The sequence below is a fragment of the Callorhinus ursinus genome, unplaced genomic scaffold (assembly GCF_003265705.2).
Source record: "Callorhinus ursinus isolate GAN/ISIS: 27379988/994484 unplaced genomic scaffold, GSC_fseal_2.0 scaffold18, whole genome shotgun sequence".
In the NCBI taxonomy this organism is placed as follows: Eukaryota; Metazoa; Chordata; class Mammalia; order Carnivora; family Otariidae; genus Callorhinus; species Callorhinus ursinus.
The window spans coordinates 6,218,018-6,237,989 of NW_027397080.1; the positions used below are offsets into that span (position 1 = coordinate 6,218,018).

At 52.7% G+C, this 19,972-nt stretch overlaps 1 protein-coding gene across 3 annotated transcripts; it reads left to right on the forward strand.

Moving 5' to 3' along the window:
* Positions 1–4,980: 4,980 nt before the first annotated feature.
* Positions 4,981–17,556, forward strand: HPCAL4 (hippocalcin like 4). Of its 3 annotated transcripts, XM_073902844.1 has the most exons (5): positions 4,981–5,133; positions 10,816–10,985; positions 11,169–11,384; positions 12,665–12,868; positions 17,084–17,556. In XM_073902844.1, exons 2-4 carry the CDS (start codon positions 10,824–10,826, stop codon positions 12,860–12,862), a joined length of 576 nt encoding a protein of 191 aa, XP_073758945.1. In that variant the 5' UTR covers positions 4,981–5,133; positions 10,816–10,823; the 3' UTR covers positions 12,863–12,868; positions 17,084–17,556. The 3 variants fall into 3 exon arrangements, with proteins under 3 accessions (XP_073758945.1, XP_025712537.1, XP_073758946.1); XM_025856752.2 differs by lacking the exon at positions 17,084–17,556 and having other exon boundaries at positions 12,665–16,734; XM_073902845.1 differs by lacking the exons at positions 4,981–5,133; positions 17,084–17,556 and adding an exon at positions 10,163–10,278 and having other exon boundaries at positions 12,665–16,734.
* Positions 17,557–19,972: the final 2,416 nt, after the last annotated feature.

Genomic DNA, 19,972 nt, shown 5'->3' on the forward strand with positions numbered 1-19,972 from the left:
CCTCAATCTCTCCATACCAGGCCGTGTGTTGGCAGGGCTGTGTTCCCTTACCGAAGGCCACAACTCCCTCTAGAAGACTCTCTCCTAGAACAACAGCTCTGCTCCCTCCCCTTGCCCCTTGAGGCCTGGATGTGGTAATGGCTCTCCACTGGCCATGGCCCCAGGGCTTCATAATATCTTGTGGATTTCTCTCAACCCCTGCCCATAACTGTGCAAATAGTTCCCTCACTGACCTATCTTCAGTCACCTCTCTGAGCGCCATCTGTTTCCTGCTGACACCCTGATAGTATAGTTTGTATGTGTTTTTATAATTTAGGAACTTCTGCTGTTCTTGGTAAGAACACCTACCCTCCCTACTCCGGGGACACAAGCTTTGGAAGGCGTTGACCTTATTTAGGGATAGGTAAGTGACTCAGCCCTGGCCAATCTGAGCACTGTATCCCCTGCTTTCAGTGACTGGTTCTGAGCTCCGCATGGATCCCAAACCGGGCCAGTGAGAACCAGCCTAGGATACTGGCTGCCTGCACTGGGGAAGAGAAGCTCTCTTCTTTTCTCTGGCACTCCAGGCTGAGAGTGTGTGGGCCTAGAGATGCTGGCCGATACCTTGCCTTTATGAGGATCTCAGGATGAAGTCAACACAGAAGAGCAAAGCCAAGCCCTGGAAAGAGGTCCGATATTAATCACACTGTTTAAGCCCCTGAATCATGAAGCCATCCCCAAAGTCCAATCTACTCCTGGGTTTTCTCTTCCTGCATTCTCTTTTTGCTTAACCCATTGTGGGCTGACTTCTCTGTCACGTGCAACCGAGAGTCATAACTGACAGAGAAATATGCCAAACTCATATGTTTTCTGTAAGCAAGCAGAAATCACCTCTAGATAACTTAAGTTTAAAAAGAAAGAAAGGAAGGAAGGAAGGGAGGAAGGAAGAAAGAAAGAATGAAAAGAAAAGAAATTTTGGGGAGGGGCATAGAGCGGCTCACAGAACCAAAGGAAAAGCAGAAAAATTGGGTCTTGGAAAGGATGTGTACCACAGTCCCCTCTGGGGATTCAGATAGGAGGAATGAGTGGACAGTCACCAGAGCACCACCTTGGAATAAACCAGTGGCAACCATCTAGAATGCTTGGGTCACTTTACTCCAGGTTCAGATGAGCTTGGGCAGGGGGTAGGGAGTCCATTTAGCCCTACTTGAGACTAATGCCCAATCCTTGTCCAAAGGAAAGCAGGACGCTGGACTGATAATTCCACCACGACTGTATACAGCTGGGGCTGTGTAATGCCCCAAAGCATAATCTAAGCCCTTGTTCTAAGCACTTGGTGCATACTAACTCATTTTAATCCTCAGAGTAGCCCTTTGAGGTGGGTACTCTTATTATTATCCTTATTTTACAGATGAGAAATTGACACACAGAGAGGTTCACTAACTTTCCCGTGGTCACACAGTTGGTAAGTGACAGAGTGGGGATGGAAACCTGGGTGGCCTGGCTCCAGAGTCTGTACGTGTAACCCACTACACTATAGGGCTTCTCCAGAAGAAAGTGAATGAAGGGCAGACAAAAACACAAGGTCCCCTGCAGGTAATGCTCAAGGGAGGAATTACCGGGGAACTTCCACTCTCTCAGTATCATTTTTTTTAGCCACCATATATTAACAGGAAGAGAAAAAAGATAACAGATTTCTATTTTGGAAATTAAAAAAAAAAAAAAAAAAAACACCTCCTGCTTAGCCAATAAGGGAGAGGGAAGGAATCCAAAGCTGGTGATCTCACTCTCTCCCAACCACAAAGACTGTGAAATATCTAGGACCCAGGGGAATTCTAGCTGTCACCAGGCTGCACTAGCCAAGACTGAGGAAACCCAGGGAGTTAGGGAGGTGTTATCCATCATAAAGGCCTTGTCCCTACCCAACAGTGAATGCTAGCACTTTGGTGAAGCAAATTGAAGGGGCCATTGCCAGCAGACCTCTGCCCTCATCAAAATCCTAGTGGGGTTTCCCTCTGTGCCCCCTCTTGGGTCCTCCCACACAGGCACACTGTTCCAGGCAGCCTGCTCTGCCCTCCTCACTCTGCAGGGGCAGGGCCCACTCCTTCAACAACATGGGACAGGTGTTGTCAAGGCTCCAAGCCTGAGAATAGCAAGACCACAGCAAAAGTCCCAGAATTTAAATCTCATTCTTCTGGATCAGCCTTTAGCTGCAGAAAGCGAAAACCCCAACTACCTCTTCCTAGGAACACAGGTCAGTCGGTGGGTGGTCAGTGTGGGTTCTGGAATCAGATCTGGGTGGGAATCCCAACTCTGTTGCTAATGAGCTATATGACAGTGGGCAAGTTGTCTAATCTCTCTGAGCCTCCATCCACTGCCATGAAATAAAGTAATGCTACCAGGGCTGAAATTCAGTCCCCAGACCTGGTACAGCTGAACTGGTTGTGAAAACATCAAAATACTTCCAGATTGATTGTAAATAGAGAACCATAGGACTTGGGCCCTCCCACCCCATCCCTAGCTTCTCTCCTGCCTAGTCCCTTTGATCCAGTAGCTGAAGTGTTAACTCTTGACAGAACAGAGACCTACTAAGTCTTTGGTCTAGCACTAAGGCCAGCATCCATTTTGATTGGTAATGTTCATGTCTGAATGGATTGTTAGATATTTTTAATGGCCGTGGTCATCTGTGGGATTAAGTGAGATGATGCAAATAAAGGACTTGGCAGAGAGTTTAGTGCATAGTGAAGCAATTCAGTCAATGTCAGCTGTTGTTGCTTTAAACATTAAACCTAAAGGCAGAAGCAGGATCAAGATCAGGGTCTCAAGTCTTATGAGCAGGTGAGGATGGGTTATGACTGGCAGCTCGGGAACAGTCACAGGGCCCAAGATGACTCATGGGTGAGGCTGTATGGGTGGTCCTGCCTGGTTTAAAGAGCCAGAGCAGGACCAATATGTCCTGCCTCACCAACTGCCCCTTGCCTTCCTTGCTGGATCCCATGCTGATTACTGGGTGGGGAATGGGGAAGTCAGGAGCAGCCACACTCTGGCCCTCTTGCAGTTCACAGGAGCTTCTTTTTGTTTCCATGATCACCAGCTCTACTATTACAGCCACTGTTGAAATCCCATGTCTTGACCACCTCAGAGTCAGAGAAGCTGCTCCCAAGAGGCTGAGCTTTGCCTTTCTCATGGCCTGGAAGATCAGAAAAGAATATTCTAATCCAGGGTCTCTGCTCTTAAGGACTTGAAAGATCTTAAAGAGAGGCGGTATTGTTTTCTGGCTAGGAGTGTGGGTTCTGGAGCCAGACTGCTTGGGTTCAAATCCCAGCCCTGCAGCTTTACTAGCTTTGTGAGCTTGGGCTAGTCACTTAAGTGCTCTAAGCCTCAGTTTCTTCATCTGTTAAATGGGAGTCATAATAGCACCCGCTTCACCGTGAACAGGGGGGAGTTCTTGCCTATCTCTAGGTCCCCAGGGCCCATAGCAGAGAAGGTGCTCAGGAAGTGACAGTGTCAGGGCTTTCAAACCCCTGTCCCTGTGAGTCACCAACCAAGGGGCCAGGGATGTGCCAGCTAACTGGAGGCCCAGGTAGTGCTGTCATCCCGTTAGGGCCCCAGAGAAAAGACAGCCTGAAGACCGGAGAATGCGACAGCAAAACGGGTTCCAGAGGGAATGAGACGGTTCCTTAAAAAAAAAAAAAAAAAAAAAAAAGATGTCCCCTGGTTCCTCCCCACGGAGCCTGGCCCGGGAATTTTGAGGGCAAGCCCGAGAAGCCTCGCCTCCACTCGTGGCTGGCCTGTCCTCATTCCCCATCCCCGGGCTCACCTCAACTTTTGCTCTTTCGGCAGAAGCCCGGCCTCTTCCCCCTTCCCCGGCCCCCCGCCATCAGCATCCCAGCTCCCATTCGACCAATCTCCAGACGCCCCGCCCCACTTTTGACAGATGCCTAGAAGTCCCTCCCCCGCACGTGGCCCAGTCGGAGAGATACCTGCTCCGGTCGCCCCCCCCCCCCCCCCCCCCCCCCCCCCCCAGTTTGGAATAAAAGAGTTCCTTCCCGCCGCCTTGGGTCGGGAGCTCTCAGCTGCCAGAGCGGCCAGGGCAGCCGGGCCGGGCTTTGGGGAGACCCCCCAAGTGCAGGGAAGAGGTGTTCCCTGGGCCCTGAAACCTTCCAGACCCACTCAGTGTAAACCGCCACGGGTTTGTGTCAACATCCTCGGCCGGAGACTGGCGGCGACTGGGGACCGGCTCTGTCTGCGGGACGGGAAGATGGGGGGGGGCGGGGAAAGGAGGGTCCATGGGGTAGGCAGAGGGACCTTCTGGAGGAGATCCCGAGAGGCCTCTTGGGGGTCCGTGAGCACTAAGCAAGGCCTGTCTGGAGAGGATCAGAATTAGGGGCTGCAGGGCGCGCACGACGAGCGTGGGGCCAGGTAGAGGTGGGGCGCTTCGCCATCCGTGCTGCGCTCTCGACGCCCACCCGGCCCCCTCTCAGGCCCACGGCGGCAGCGCAGTGGGTGTGTTGCGGGGACAACGCGAAGGCGTGGGCGGCCGACCACGCCAGCCCTTCCCTCCCGCACTCAGCTACTCCGCAGCTCCTCGTCGCCCTCCTCCAATTTCGGGTGGGACATGGAGGGGGTCACATCTTGTGACTCATCCCCTCTTCCATCCCCACCCCCCGCTGGGGCCCTGGAAGGGAAGGCTTAGAGACTCGGCTGTGGCTCTCCCGTTTCCACAGCAACCGTGCGGTTGTTTTTGCGAATCCACTTCAGTCATCACTTTTTGCCCCAGACTGCGGCCCGGGGTCTGAACCCTAGGGTGGGGTACCGCTGGGGGCACAGCCCTCCCCTTTCCTCGCGACTCCGAGAAGGTCAGCGCGGGCGGGCGGGGCGCGCTCCGGCAGCCGGACCTCACTGGCCATCCCGTCCCCACCTGAAACCCCGCCTGCCACTCCGCCCCAGCGGAGCCAATCAACGCCCGACCTGCTCGGGATGAGGCGGGGCTTATGCAAATCGTGTCCCCTCCGAGAGACAGAGTGATACAAGAGCTGGGAGGCGGCTCCGGTGCGGACCTCGGAGAGCCTGGCCGCCAGCCCGCGAGCCAGTCTCGGTCCCCGCGGCCCGCCGAGGCTCAGAGCCATCCAGCGACCCGGCGAGCGGCCTCAGGTAACGCGGGCGGGACCGGGCAGAGGCCCTTGTCCTCTCCCCCTCCATTCTCCTCTCCTGCCCCCCTCATTCATCCTTGACCCCTGGCTCCCCCGATAGGCGGCAGCATCTGGAGGGCCGCCCCTGGGCAGGGGACTCCCACCCTAGTCCAGGCCCCATGGGTTCCAGGAAAGGGCGCACAGCTGTCTCCTTACCCCCAGCTCAGGTAAGAACACCCACTACTCTAGCCCCCCACCACACACACACACACACACACACACACACACACACACACACACACACACGGGGGTGTGGTGTTGCTGGTGCTTGAGGAGGCTCCAATCACCCTTCCCCTTTGGAGATGGGTAGTTTGCCCAGCATCCATGGCAACCTCCCCCTTCCACAGATAGCCCCCACCAACCGCCCCCCCAGCAGCTCGCCGTGCACTTCACATCAAGGCCCCTGCCCCCAGAAACAGCTTCCACCTCCACAGAGAGCCTACTCCCACTTCACGTTTTCCCCTCAGACTGTCCCCACCTCCCACCCCTCAAGCTGTCAGAGCTCACAGCATATCTGGAAGAGGAAAGAAGCGCTCCCCTCCCCCCAGTTCTCCTCCCTACACTCTCTCAACAGCAATACCACCCCCCATGGTCCCAGGGCTAGGCAGAGGCCCCACCTTTGGCCTCTTTCATCCTGGCTGGAGGATGAACCAGGGGCACCACCGCCCAGCAGACCTGTCCGTCACTGCAGCCAAGGTCCCAGCCTTCCCCGTTCCCCTCACCCCTCACAGGCACCAAGTCCTCTCATTCTACCTCTCAAACATCTCTAATTTGGATCCTCTCTGGCCTTCTTGTGCCCAGTTGCTCCCCCTCTCCTATCTTCCTGCTGTTCCACAAGGACCTGCCAAAGCTCCATGTGGACTGTGTCACTCCTTCCCCCAGGGTAGCCTGAATCTGGAAGGCAGAAGAGATGGGTTAAATCTGGCCTTTGCCTCAGCTGCTGTTTGCCTTTGGCCAAGTCACTTCCCTCTCTGATCCTTCATGAAATGAGGAAGGGGCAGGACAAAGGGGGGGACTAGATGAGATGGTCTTGAACAGCCTTCCAACCCTGACACGCTCTGGTTCTGTGGCTGATTATGAGCAAATGGGACCCTTCACGCTTGCCCTGAACCATTAGGACATTTCAGAGAAGAGGCCTGAGGGGCATTAGTCCTCACCAAGGGGACATGGCTTGTTACTCAGGCCTCCCCTTCCCACACACTCTCCAGGCCCAGGCCCAGGCCCCTTCTCAGCCTGTTAGGAGTCCCTCCCAGACCACCGGCCCATGTGGCATGGACAGTTCCAAGGTGGAGGAGGTCGCTAGGGCCCGCCTTTTATTTATCATGCCCTGCCCCTGGTTAAGGAGAGGGAGAAGACCTGGCTGCTGCCGCTATGGTTGCTGCTCAGAGGAGAGCAAAGGGAGCGGAGGGAAGAGGAAATCTCCTGACCAGGGAGCTGTTGTCACCATGGCAACCGTCTCAGCACCAGCTCCTCTGAAGCTGGGTGAGGGTGTGGGATTATTGCCTCCCTCAATCCCTCCCACCCTCACTGCCACTTCCTCATGTGAAGCCCAGGACCCCGAGCTTTGCCCTCTGGAAGAAGCCTCTGAGCACAGAGGGGCAGTGCCATCTCCTTCACAGCTGGAGGGCAGCCCTCAAGAGCTGGGCAGAGAAGCCTGCCCGGGTTGAGCAGGGCCTCAGCTCCAACAGAACATGCCATGCCCCCAAGGCCTTTGCCTTGCTACTGATGGGCTGTGGTTGGCCTTGGGCACACCCTTCCTTTCCCGGGTCTGGGTTCCATGGTCTCTGAAATGGGTGCAATGGCAAGAGAACACAGGTAAACAAAAAAGCCTGACGCCATTCCAAGGAGGAAGAAGGGGGTTCTGCCCCTCTCATGGCATTCACCAAGGGATGTTCATTGAACATCTCTGTGTTCCAGACATGGCCTTTGGGTCGCTGCAGGTGGTTCTGTGCAGCCACAGAGGGGGGAGCAGGACCACTGTGGGGCAGCTCCAAGAGGGCAAACCTCAGAACAATGGGAAAAGTGCTTTTCTCACTCTCTGAGCTGCCCCAAGGCGGACTTGGCTATATGGAGAGGGGATAAGCTCTTTGCCATTGAGGAAAAGGCTTGAAGGACATTTTTGGGCTTGGGCCACGGTTAAATACAAAGATCTCTTCCAAATCAGGTTCCATTCTGAAATTCTAGAGCACCGGGTGAGGGTCAGAGAGTTCGAGTCCACACACTTGCGGGGCTCAGTTCCACGGCCCTCAAATGCTGAATCCATGCTGTTGACTGTCCAGTGTCCAGGCCAGGAGAGGCTGATCATAAGAAGTGGGCTTCAGTCAGGCCTGAAGGCTGAGGAGAGCTGCATCTGCCCAGATGGGAAGAAAGGATATTAAGGGAAAGCAACTATGCAATAGGGACGTAGGTCCTGGCTCTGTGCAGACTAACTGGAGAGCATGTAGTTGTGAAGGGAGCAGTGGGAGGTAGGGCTAGACAGGTGGGCACCTTGATGCCAGATTCTAGAGGATTCTAGAGTGTGAGGGGCCTCATGGGCATGTCCCCTTCTAGCCTATGTCGTACTTCTGGGCAAAACCAGGAATGGCATTGCCTCAGAACAGAGAAGTCAGAAGAAAGGCACTCCCTCTGAGGCAGCTGAGCCCATGGGCATGGCTTAGCATGCAGCACAGGATCTCAGCCCCTCAGCTGTGCCCCTGGCCCTGACTATGGGGAGAGGGAGGACACGGTTAAAGTTCCAGGAGAACAACAGGACTTGGTGCCAGTTGGACCTAGGGAAAAGGAAGAGGAGAGACTAAAAGTAACTAAGATTGCATTTTGCCCCTGGGACGCGGGAGGGAAGGAAGGAAGGGCTGATGGAGAGGGAAGAGGGCCACAGGTTGAGGGTGTCTGGTCGTAGATGAGCAGAGTCAGAAGAGCTGGGTCATCTCAAGGGATGGATATTTCCTAGATGTCAGATATGGTGGCCTGGAGCTCAGTGAGATGGTCCCACTGAGGGCAAGAGGGAGATCAGAACTAGGGTTTTCCCAGAAGGCAGGCAGGAGTGGGGAAGGTCTGTACTGGACAAGAGTCGCCATGATTTGGAGAGGGTGGTCCAGGCATGTGGCATGGATTCAGCCTGGGTGCCATCTGGACTCTTCCACTGACCTGCTGTGTAACTCTGAGCCAGTTTTCTCCATCCTCGGGATTCCAGTTTCCACTAAAATAAGGGGATATCTTAAAGGGCCTGCCGGCTTTGACTGGCCATCTAAGAACAATAGAGGAAATGAAGGGAAATGAAGAAGGAGGCATAGTGTTCAGTGAAGCTGGGACCAAATTTGGGCTGGGAACAGGTATGGCCCCAGGAGATAGAGAATTGTGGGAAGGGAGCAGAGGACAGGGAGGAGGAAAAGGGTGAAGGCAAGAGCCACACAGAACCATGATACACACACACACACACACACACACACGCGCGCGCGCGCGCGTGCACGTGTGTGCTCTGACAGATCTGCAGTCTCATAAATTGACGTGCTCCCACCCACACCCAGCCCCTTACGCAGACACTCAGGCACATCCCCCAGGAGAATGCTGGAGAGGCTTCACCTCCCCTACTGGACACCTCTCTCTCTGGGTTCTCTAGCCTCCTTGACTATACCCCGAGCCTTCAGTGTGCTTTGGACTTGGGGAGGGATCAGCAGGGGATGTAGCCTGCCTCTTCTGCCCATAGGTGTCCCAGAGTCATCCTTGTGCCCAGGGTAGCTATTTTGGACCCCACATTCCAGGTTCCTGAAGATGGTCTGCCTCTCCCCACCCCGGCTTCTCCTGGGAGCATGGAGGATTCCTCATGCTGCAGGGGTGGTAGGTGGGGGAGGATGTTGCTCTCCCAGCTGATGCTTGATCTTCCTCATGGCCCAGTGGAGGAGGCCCAGAGATATCCTGTAACTAACTTGAAGCCATGTAGCAAGGGAAAGGGCTTGGAAGAGACCAATATCAGACCTGGTTTTTCTGGATGCTACTAGGAGTAAGGATTAGAAGCCACACTGACATGCAGTGGGCTATGGATGTGAAATTCCTTCTGCTAGACTGACTTCCTTTTCCAGAGTATCTTCATGACAGGCTACCCTGGGGTCGGGGTCTGGTGCCCTTCCAAAAAGACTCCAGACAGGTCAAAGTTACCTCCTGGGCCATGTCCTAGGAAACTCAGGCCCTGGAGGGATATTCCTTCCATGGAGGTTAGATAAAGAGTGTCCACCTTCAGGGCCTGGCAAGACCTCACTCCTGATGCATCCTGGGGAGGTCCTATACCTCCCTGTGCAAAAACTGCCTCTGTCACAGGCTACATGAGGGGCTTCTATTCCAGTGGGGGACCGACTCTTCATCCTTCCCAAACCTGCTTTTCCACACCACCACCTCCATCCATTCAGCCCCAAATCTAAGCATCTGTCTGCACTTCTTTGTCCCTCTCACCCCCACATTCAGTCACCAAGCCCTGCTAGTGCCCCTCCTAACATGTCTCAATCCATCCATGTCATTCCACAGCCTCTGCCCTAGCGTCACCATCTCTCATCTGAACTATGCTGCACACCCCTCTCTGCTCTCTTCTTTCCCCCACCCAAGCCATCTTGCGCACTGTAGCCAAAGGAAAAATTCTAAAACACATTCCTTCTCTCTCATCCCAGCATCTAGTTCAGGACCTGCCACTGTAAGCATTCTCTGTTTGTGGACTGAATGCTATCTTCCTAGCCCGTGCTTTAAAATCCCCATGGGTATAGGCCAAGCTCCTTGGCATGGATTGAAGGCCCTTGACAATCAGCCAGATACCTCTTTGACCCAGTTATGAGTTATTGAAGTTTGGCCTGTATCAACTTTATCCCCGTCACTGGCACGGGGCCTGGCACACACAGTCAGCCTCAGTAAATGCTCAGGGAATGAATGACTAATGAAAAGCAGGATGAGTCAGGGTCATCAATGCTATCAGCTAGGACTTCTATTTGTACAGAGGAAGGAGAGAGAGAAGCTTCCTGTTGGGATGGCCTGGAATGCCTTGAGGAAGAACTTGGGAGATGGTGCCAGGGGGACACACGAGGAGCCTTCCTCAGGTCCCTGGGCATTGAAGAGCCTGCAAAGGCGGGTAGGGCCTTGGGAGGAAAGCTCTAAATAGCAAGGAGAGGATTAAGACTCTATCCTAGGGGTGTGAGAAGCTCTGCCAGGTGTACACAGGAGAGGGGAGGATGAAGACTGACATTAGCCCTGGTCAGTGAGAAGGTGGGGAGCTGAGACCTGGGGGTGGAGATCCTAGGTGCCAGGAAGGGAAACCTGCTATGAGGAGAGGGGAGGGGCTGCTGTGGAGAGAAGAGGCCCTGCCATGGGGGAGTGTGATGGGGGAAGGGACCCCCTCCCGTGTGTGGGGAGGGAGACAGGACCTCCTTTGGGAAGGGGTGTGAAGAATAGGGCCTAGCTGTAGGAAGGTGGGCTTGTTGAGGATGGTGGTGACAGGTGGGGACCCACCCTGCTGTGGAAGGAGGGGATCCTGGCTGTGGGAATGTGGGGTTTGTTATGGGAGGGGTTGTTGTGGAGAAAGGGAACCCTGTCCTATGGGGACTTGGGGGACCGCTGCTGAGGTGAGGGCCTTGCCATGGACCAAACTGAGGGAGCCCATATCCCCCAGGCCCTGCCATGGGGAAGACCAACAGCAAGCTGGCCCCGGAGGTGCTGGAGGACCTGGTGCAGAACACCGAGTTCAGCGAGCAGGAGCTGAAGCAGTGGTACAAGGGTTTCCTGAAGGACTGCCCCAGCGGCATCCTCAACCTGGAGGAATTCCAGCAGCTCTACATCAAGGTGGGCGGGCCGGGCGGCCGGGGGCGGGGCCAGGGAACTCCAGGGGGCGGGCCGGACGTCTGGAGGCGGGGCCAGGCAATCTAGGGGGAGGGCTGGACGGCCAGGTTGGGGGCCAGGCAATTGAGGAGGCGGGCAGAGACCGCAAGGCTGTGGCTTTGCCCCAACGCCCCGTCCACGCCTCAGTTCTTTCCCTACGGCGATGCCTCCAAGTTTGCGCAGCACGCTTTCCGCACCTTCGACAAGAATGGCGACGGCACCATCGACTTTCGGGAGTTCATCTGTGCCCTTTCGGTCACCTCCCGCGGCAGCTTCGAGCAGAAACTCAACTGGGCCTTTGAGATGTACGACCTGGACGGCGATGGGCGCATCACGCGCCTGGAGATGCTGGAGATCATCGAGGTACGCGGGGGTGGATGCGGGAGGCCAGGTTGTGCTGGGGTGATGCCCCTCCTGTCTTCGTGGAGGGTCCTCTCCAGCCCTCTCCAGGCACCCTACTGTCGGGCCTTGGGAGCGTCCTGGCTGCACTCCACCTGTCCCCGCACCCTGCCTCCCAGGACCCAGGGGCTAACTAGCATTGGTTGGGTGCGCAGTGTAGGAGAGGCCTCGTGCTAAGTGATTTACCCAGAAACCCTATGGGGTAGGTACTGACAGAAACCCCATTTTACAGAGGAGGAAACATAGCAAGTGGTGGTTCATGACTCAAATCCAAGGACTCTGACTCCAGAGCCTAAGTTTCTAACTCATTATATTTAAACAAATATGTATGGAGTGCCTACCATGTGCCAGGCACTGTTCAAAGTTCTGCCTTATTAGGACACTCCTTCTGTAGTGAGAAGATTTTAAAACAAGAAAACAACCTGTGCTATGTCAAGCAGTAAGTATTATGAAGAAGATAAGCAAAGCAAAGTAAGGGGAGTGAGAGTGATGGAAGAGAAGTCTATGGGGTGAAATGTGAGCAGCAACCTGAATAAAGTGAGGGAGCTAATCATGTAAACGTCTGGGGGAAGAGTGTTCTATGCAGAGGGAGCAGTAAATGCAAAGACACAGGTGGGATTGTGCTTGCAGTGTTCAAGGAGTAGCCAGGAGGCCAGAGTGGTACGAGAGAAGTGGGTGAGGGGAAATAACTTAGCATCTCACAGTCTGGGGTAGAGATTTGACTTTATTCTGAGCAAGATGGGAAGCCATTTACAGCTCTCTATTCTCTGTGTGGAGAACAGACTAAGGGCACAGGAAGGCAGAAACAGGGAGACCAGTTAGGATGCTTCCACTGCAGGCCAGTCAGGAGCTGATGGAAAACAGCAACTCTGCGGGAGCAGTGGAAGTGGTTGGATATGAGACCTGTTGCAATATTTGGGCTGACAAGATTTGCTGAAGGATTGGACATGAGGGAGAGTCTAGCATGGCATCAAGACTTTTGGTCTGAACAACTAGAAGGATGAATTTGCTATTTACTGAGACAGGGAATGCTGAGGGAAGAGCAGGTTGGAGGTGAAGAGCTGGGTTGTGGACATGTGTGGTATGAGATACCCATTCAGTCTTAATGAGCATACATCACCTTCCAGGATCCTCGCCTTCTCCCATGTTCTCCCTGCCCATCCCCAACCCCCTTCATTCACCCCTGACCGTCCCTGCCCGCTGTGAGTGTTCACAGTTCCTCCCTTGCCCCCCACCGCCACCAGGCTATCTACAAGATGGTGGGCACTGTGATCATGATGCGCATGAACCAGGATGGGCTCACGCCCCAGCAGCGTGTGGACAAGATCTTCAAGAAGATGGACCAGGATAAGGACGACCAGATTACGCTGGAGGAGTTCAAGGAGGCGGCCAAGAGTGACCCATCCATTGTGCTGCTGCTGCAGTGTGACATGCAGAAGTAGAGGCTGGTGAGGGCCAGGGCCCCTGGCCAGGAGGGGCGTGGCCACCTCCCAACCTGATGACCTCTCAGGGGGAGGGGTACTCTAGCCTCACTTTCTGGCCCACCCACCCCTCTGCCCAAGCCCTTGCTCCCCCTCAGTCGAGATCCTTGAGGGACCACCTCACCCTGGAAAAGAGACAGAGCCTCAGGTATTCTGTGGTCTAGCCCCACCCCCAGTCTTGGCCCAGAACCAACATCCACTGGGCATAGAGAGTTGGCTTTTGCCGGAAGAGGCAGGATTGAGGAAGGGGGGCTGCGGGTCTGCTCTGAAATTCTGTTCTTCCTGGGATTACACTTTACAGGATATGGTCTCACAGATCCCAGTTAAAGGGTCAAAGTGGGTCTGTCCTTTGCTGAGGACCTAAATTCCTTAAAGGTGGTCTCTGCCTTGCCCCCTTGACTCTACCTGGCCCCTCTGGCCCCAGCCTGTGGAGTGTTCATTCAGTCCTTTCTTCACCTAACGTTTATTGAGCACCGGTTCAATGCCAGGCACCGCTGGGTGCTAAGGTCATGGCAGTTTACAAGACACATCCTGTGCCCTCTGGAAGCTCATACGGGAAGTGAGGCACTCTTCCAGTGGTCAGAGTCTCAGATGGGAACGTGGCACACAACTGAGCAGAGGGTGTGCTAGGGCCAGTTAGTTTGAAAGGAACCATTAAATCTTTCAGCTCACCTCCAGCCAGAGCTGCAGAAGGATTAAATGAAAAGTATTTGGAAGTCTAGGAACCATTGTGAGTGGAAGGTTTAAGAAACATTGATATTTATGTAATACTTATTTTTTTAGTACCCTTTAAAAGAGCTAAAGTCATTTTATTAGTTTAGGATATTAAAACATACTTTCTATTACTTGGTTTCTTGTAAAATGATTAAATGAATATAGAAAATGCTAATTTTGTGGGTGGGGGGAGGGAGAGCTGAGAAAAAAAAGAGGAAAAATGCCAGCAAACTTACCAAATAACACTTTTTCTTATCAGACTAAGTCCTGAGGTGTCACCCTCAGCAGCTTCTGCTGCTTCCTTTTTAATGACTTTTTCAGTTCAGTGGGCAGCTCTCTTATCATGCACCGGCTCTGGTTGGATGCTGACTTCGGAAACAGAAAGAAACAAGGCTTGCTGAGAGTAAGACAAGTGTATCTTCCACATCTTGGTAGTTCCTTTCTGGGTTGGGTCTTGTTTCAAGGATGGGCTTGTTCTTTCTGCTACAGAGACAGAAGGAGCTAGAAGAAGAGGACCACCCAGCCACTGTTTAGGTTACCCGACTGCATTTATGGACCAAGTGCCTAAAAATGCGCTGGGGACACGCTCCATTTGAAAGGCTCTTTCTAACCCCAAACCCTCAGTCGGCCAGGTAAATTCATCTTCGCCCAGGTGTACTTGATTTGCTTTCTGCTTTCTGCTTTCGGGCCAATGAGCTATACAGCTGCATGCTTTGACTGCCAGACAGTCTTGCTTCTGCAAGCCTTTCACTTTATTTTCGCCCGTCCTTGTGATCGGAAATTAGCTTTGATGTGCAGTGACAGATTTCCTCTTGAGCTGCTGGTGAAAACAGTCTAGTACACAGGTGCTGTCAGCCCAGGGTAGGAACAGGGAATGATTGCTGAGTCCGCGGTGGGGGACTACATCTTTGGGAAAGAGGAAAGGCATGCCTCTTCTGAGTGCTCACCTGTCTTCTCTCTCTGCATGTGGAAACCCTTGGGGATGCTGACCTTTGGCCCCGAACTCTATTGGACCTTCCTTCTTGCTGCCCTTGGAGGTAGCAAGGCCACTTAGTTGCCACTCTCTTTTTGTCTTCTGCCTATGACTAGTCATGTGGTGAGGCTGGGAATTCACGTCCTCAGGCAGTAAAGAGCAGGTTTTTACCCGGTAATGCCTCAAGGAATGTTCCGTTGCTCTGAGGCGCTGGTCATTAGGTGTTATCTTGTGCTACTAGTCAGCACCACAGATACATAGATACCAGCCTGGCTCAGTGAGACTTCTAGGAGAGGCTTTTTACAAAGTGGGGTTCCCATCCCCCAAACGTTGAATCTAACCTCACTCACAGTCACACAGAATTTCATGGCTTTCAAAGGCTTGCCATCTACTCCATCTCATTCTATCCTCTAGCCCGGGGAAATAGAGATTTTTCATTCCCTTTCTCCAGTCTTAGGAAGTGAGGTACAGAAAGGGGGCATTCCCTCGTGCAAGGGCACGTGGTCAGGGGGTGAAATAGGCCAAGACACGAACCCAAGGCTCTAAGAGGGTGTCTTCCTTCAGAGTTTCTCCCTCCTCATCTCTCTGAGTCTGAGTCGTACAAAGTTGACTGTGGGGCAAGCTAAGTTAGTTTTGGTCTTTGACAAGCTTCCTGCTGAGAAGTTTCTGAGGTGGTGGTCTTCCAAAAAGAAATAGGAGCTTGGTTGAACTTCCAACATTTTCAAGCATCTTGTTTTCTGCTTCTGGGCAGCTCTGCTAACAGGTCAGTGCTGTCCTGGGAAGCCTCTGACTCAGCACCTTGGAAGCATCTTGCACTATCTTTACCACCATATTCCTTTCTAAGAGAACTGTTTTTGTTTTTCTCCAGCTGGTGGGCAAGTCCTACCTGCGAGCGCATGTTTGATCATTCCAAGCTTTCGGACATATCCCGTGGGCGATATTTGCCAGTTAGGCCAAAGATTCTCAGACAGCCCAGTGGTGTGAACACATAAAGACAGGCTGGGAACTGAGACCACCGTCTTGTTGATGGGAAGAGCCATATGCAGGCCAGGCCTTGCTCCCACATGCTCCTGGATGTCCCAGGGACTGTGTGCTCAGGGGTTCCTGTGGTAGAGCACCGGCCCTGCCTTCAGAAGAGAGGCAGGCCTCCGATACCTGTGCCAGCTATGAGGGACTTGCCATAGAGCACGAGGTGAGGAGACATTGAAATATGACTCGCAGAAACACAAAAATATACAGACAGTGACAACAGTGATATATTCAAACTCTCCTTTTGAAATTTTGTATCTTCTTGCAGCAAGTCTGAATTGAAAGGTTCCAGAATCTACCTCCTAACTGCATTCTGTCCTCCTTCATCCTTTTGGGCTAACTGATGAGCCCCTTATTTCTTATCTTTAAAAATCATCAGCAAGGTCTACTTCAGATGGCTGCTCCAGTCCTTTGAACTATAGTCAGGGTTATATAACTTACCTTTAAATCAAAAATTAAGAAAAAGGAAGCCCATAAGCAAGGGCACTGAATCGTTTACTGACAGTATCTAGAGGTAGAAGTTCATCCTGCTGCAGAGAGAGAAGGAGGCAAGGGAAGAGAAAGGAAAGAGAGAGAATGAGAGAACAAGCTGGGGTTTCCACACAGGGTAGTAGTAAGCTGACACTGTAAATATTTTTACACAAAAATTTACTAAAGCAACAAATTTTCCTGAAGATCCACCCTGGGTGAGGTTTTGTTCTGACTTCAGAGATCACTGTGGAAGAAAGAATACATTTCTTACATATTTTATCATTTTTGAGAAAAAAAAAACAAACCCTACAAATCCTACAATTTCAAAGTCTCAGAAAAATATGGAATTTTCTTTCTGAAATTTTCAAGGTTTTCTTTTACCTTTGCCAGAAGGTGGGGCAGGACTGGGCCTCCCAGGGTGTTTGGCCCTTCCTGCTCGGTGGAGGCTGTGGGGGTGTGGAGGCCTGGGGGAAAGGGGGAGCTGGGTGGCAGAGGGCGACAGCCCAGCTCATTCTCTTGTGTGGCCCCCTCTTCTCCCCCCCCACCATGTGCTGCTCCCGGCTGTGGCCGCGGTGACTGTCCTCACTGTTCAACCCTGTGCTGTATAGTGTGTTTTTCACTGACCGTGAATAAAGGTGTGACCTTCGTTGAGGGCTCTTGCTCTTCCCTAAGCTGAGGTAGGGCTGGGGTACAGGACAGGGGGAGAGGAGGCCTGGGGAGAGCTCAACAGGGGGGTTACCTCAGCAACCTCCTTGGGGCTGAGGGCCGTGTTCTAGCAAGGGCTCTGCTTATGTGGAACAGAGACCCACTCAAGCTAGTTCAAAGAAAGGGGTGAGCAGATTACAAGGGACCCTGAAGAGGGAAAATCAAGAATGGCTGGGCCTCAGAAGGACTGGAACTGGCAACAGGGCCTCTCCCGTCTCCTCTCGGGGTCTCTCCTCCCCTTGGCAATATGTGTTTTTGCATCTGTGTTCTTTTCCTCGGTTTCTCTTCAGACTTCCTTGGTTTCCCTGCAAAAGTGGCTCCATCCCCAACTCTGTATCAGGACTTCCGGGCAGCTGACAACTCCCCTCTGCGTCAGTTCCAGTTCTCAAGCAAAAGAATCTGATTGGTTGAGCTTGGCTTATGGTGGGAGCCCTTGGTCCATTCATCAATGGCCAGACCAGGTGCTGATGTGTGGGCCTGTGGGCAGAGCAGTTTCCCCAGAAGGGAGCTAATGGCAGGTAACATTGGACTTAGTTTCTCCCTCTGTCCAGTAGAAGGCGTCATAGAGCCCAAACGAGTGGATAGTGGGGAGTGGGGAGAAAGGCCAAGAGCCAGGATTACAATTAGGCCATTTGGTGCCCCTTGTGCAAATTAGGAAAAGACACCCCTTCTGGGTGTAAACAGCCTCCTAAGTATGCAGCTGGGCCAGTGGATGGCACCTTTGGCCTAATGAGAAAAGTATACCCCTTCTTCTGAATAAACACAGCCTTGTCATGCCATGGTGCGCAGCTTGGCAAGTGGAGCAGATCTTGGATTTCAGTCCCACCTGCCCTGCTGGTCACGGGTGTTGTGTAGTGCGTAACCTCTTCCGCCGTCCACAAGGAGACCAGCCCAGGCCCTGAGACCTCCTGGAATGGAGTTAGTGTTGATGTGTTTTTCTTAGAATACCAACTCCCCCTCCCCCTGCAATGGCCAGAGAGGCACTGTTTGTTGCAGGGAGTTGGGGGCAGTGGCAGCTGGAGGTGACTGCTTCCTCCTGAAACACTCAATTGCATTAACGAGGATTTTCCCAAGGACGCTTGGAGGGGGCCAGCTTCCTTGGCAGGAAGCAATTAGGACAGAGGAAGGAGGCTGACCTGGCCTCAGGGCAGCTATAAACCTCAGGAGGTGACTCAGGAGCCTGAGAACTTGGGGCTGCTATTCCCAGCTGAAGCCTTACTGGGGGTGGGGAGGGGAGTCTTTTTCCCTGCTTACTTGGGGTGCACAGGTCCAGGTCCTGGGTTACCATCTCCTGAAAACTACCCTCCTGGTCTGCATTACCTCTAACCCAGGTTGGTCTGCCTCCTGCTTTCAGGCTTGCCCTCTCTGCCACCCAGTGGTCCCCAAGGAACCAGAGTGATCTTCCTAAAGTGCAAGTCTGACCGTGTCAACTCTCTGAAATCTCCCCTCTTCCTTCAGTGTGATAAGCTCCTTAAGAGTCCCTCAAGGCCTTGCAGGATCTGCCTGCCACGTGCTGACCTCCAAAGCCTGTTCCTTCCCCACCTCCCCGTCCTTCACCCTGCATTTGAGCCACCCCATACTGCCCTCCATTTCCCTAAGGCATCTCTCATGCTTCTGTGCTGGTACACAAACCATTGCCTCTCCATGGGCCACCCATTCCGTCTCAATGATGTCCTTCTGTGCGAAACCCTCCCAAACCTCAAACAATTGACCCCTCATGTGGACACAGTCCGTCATAGCTACCAAACAGCTTCCCATGTGATTCCCTGTCAGTTGAGCCAAAGCACACTTTTAATCTCCAGTTGAAAAAAAAAAAAAGTCAAGGAAATGAAGGCTCGGGGAATGGCAAGACTGCCACTTGAACTCGGGTCTTCTAACATCAAGGCTACTGCTTATTGTGCTTTCTGGGGGGCGGGGGGAGGCAGGAGAAGGGTGAAGGTAGGCTTCATGGAGTAGGTAGCTTCTGCCCCAGGTCTTGCTAAAGACCGGCCAACAGGACCAGGCATGCTGGGGCAGGGCTGCCCAGACGAGCAGTTCAGGTGCCGGGATCCTGGAGTCATGTGCAGAGGGGTGTGTTCCCAGCTTATCCACCTGCAGAAGAGCTGAACCCTGAGGGGAAGCACTGGCCCAAGTTCAGCAATGCGGAGAGCCAGGGAATCCCTGCACCAAGCCAGTGGTCAGGGGGTGGTGGAAAAGACGGAGGCAATGGCCAGAAGCCTAAGAGGGTGGAAAGAACAGTCGAGGATGGAGTTCTAATCCTTCCAAAGAGGGAGCTAGGGAAAGTTCTTAAAGGAACTGAACCCAGAGTCAGACAGGATCCTTAGAGGCCTACTTATGTCAGTGTGAGTAGGAGGACTACATTGGTCGAGATTTTTGGTTTCAAGGAAACAAAACCCAATTCAAACAAGCTCAAGCAAAAAGAGAGGCTTATTGGCTCCTGTGATTGGGAATTTGGGCACTGCTGGATCCAGAGGCTCAATGTGACACCCTCTCTCCCTCTCTGCTTCTGCTTCTCTAACTCTGCGACCTCACTGCCTGCTCCAGATGGGCTCCTCCCACATTCTTTCACCTGCCACAGGGAAAGATGGGTTCCCAGCTCACATTGCCCCAAATTAATTACCCCAGAGAAGAAAGAGCCAAATCTCCCAGCAACCCTAAGTAAGAGTGCAGGAGAGTGGCTCAGCAGGGGTCACAGGCTCATTCCTTGTTCAATTGCTGTGTCCAGGGAAATAAGGTTCTCTGATTGGTCAGGTCTAGTTCACATGCCTACTCCTGTGACCAGGGAGGCAGGGAGGTAGGGCCCGTTACTACAACTGACCCTTGAACAATGTGGGGTTTAGAGGCACTGACCACCCCTCGATCACTGGGCATTCAAAAACACACATATACCTTTGGACTCCCCCGAAACTTAATTACTAACAGCCTACTGTTGACGGGAAGCCTTACTGACAACATAGTCGATGAACACAGATTTTATATGTTATCTGTATTATATACTGTATTCTTACAGTAAAGTAGGCTAAAAAAAATGTTTTAAGAAAACCATAAAGAAGAGAAAATACATTTATGGTACTATACATATATTTATTGAATAATTTATTTCAATATATTTATTGAAATATTTCAGTATATTTATTGAAATTGAAATATTGCAATTTCCATATATTTATTGAAGAAGT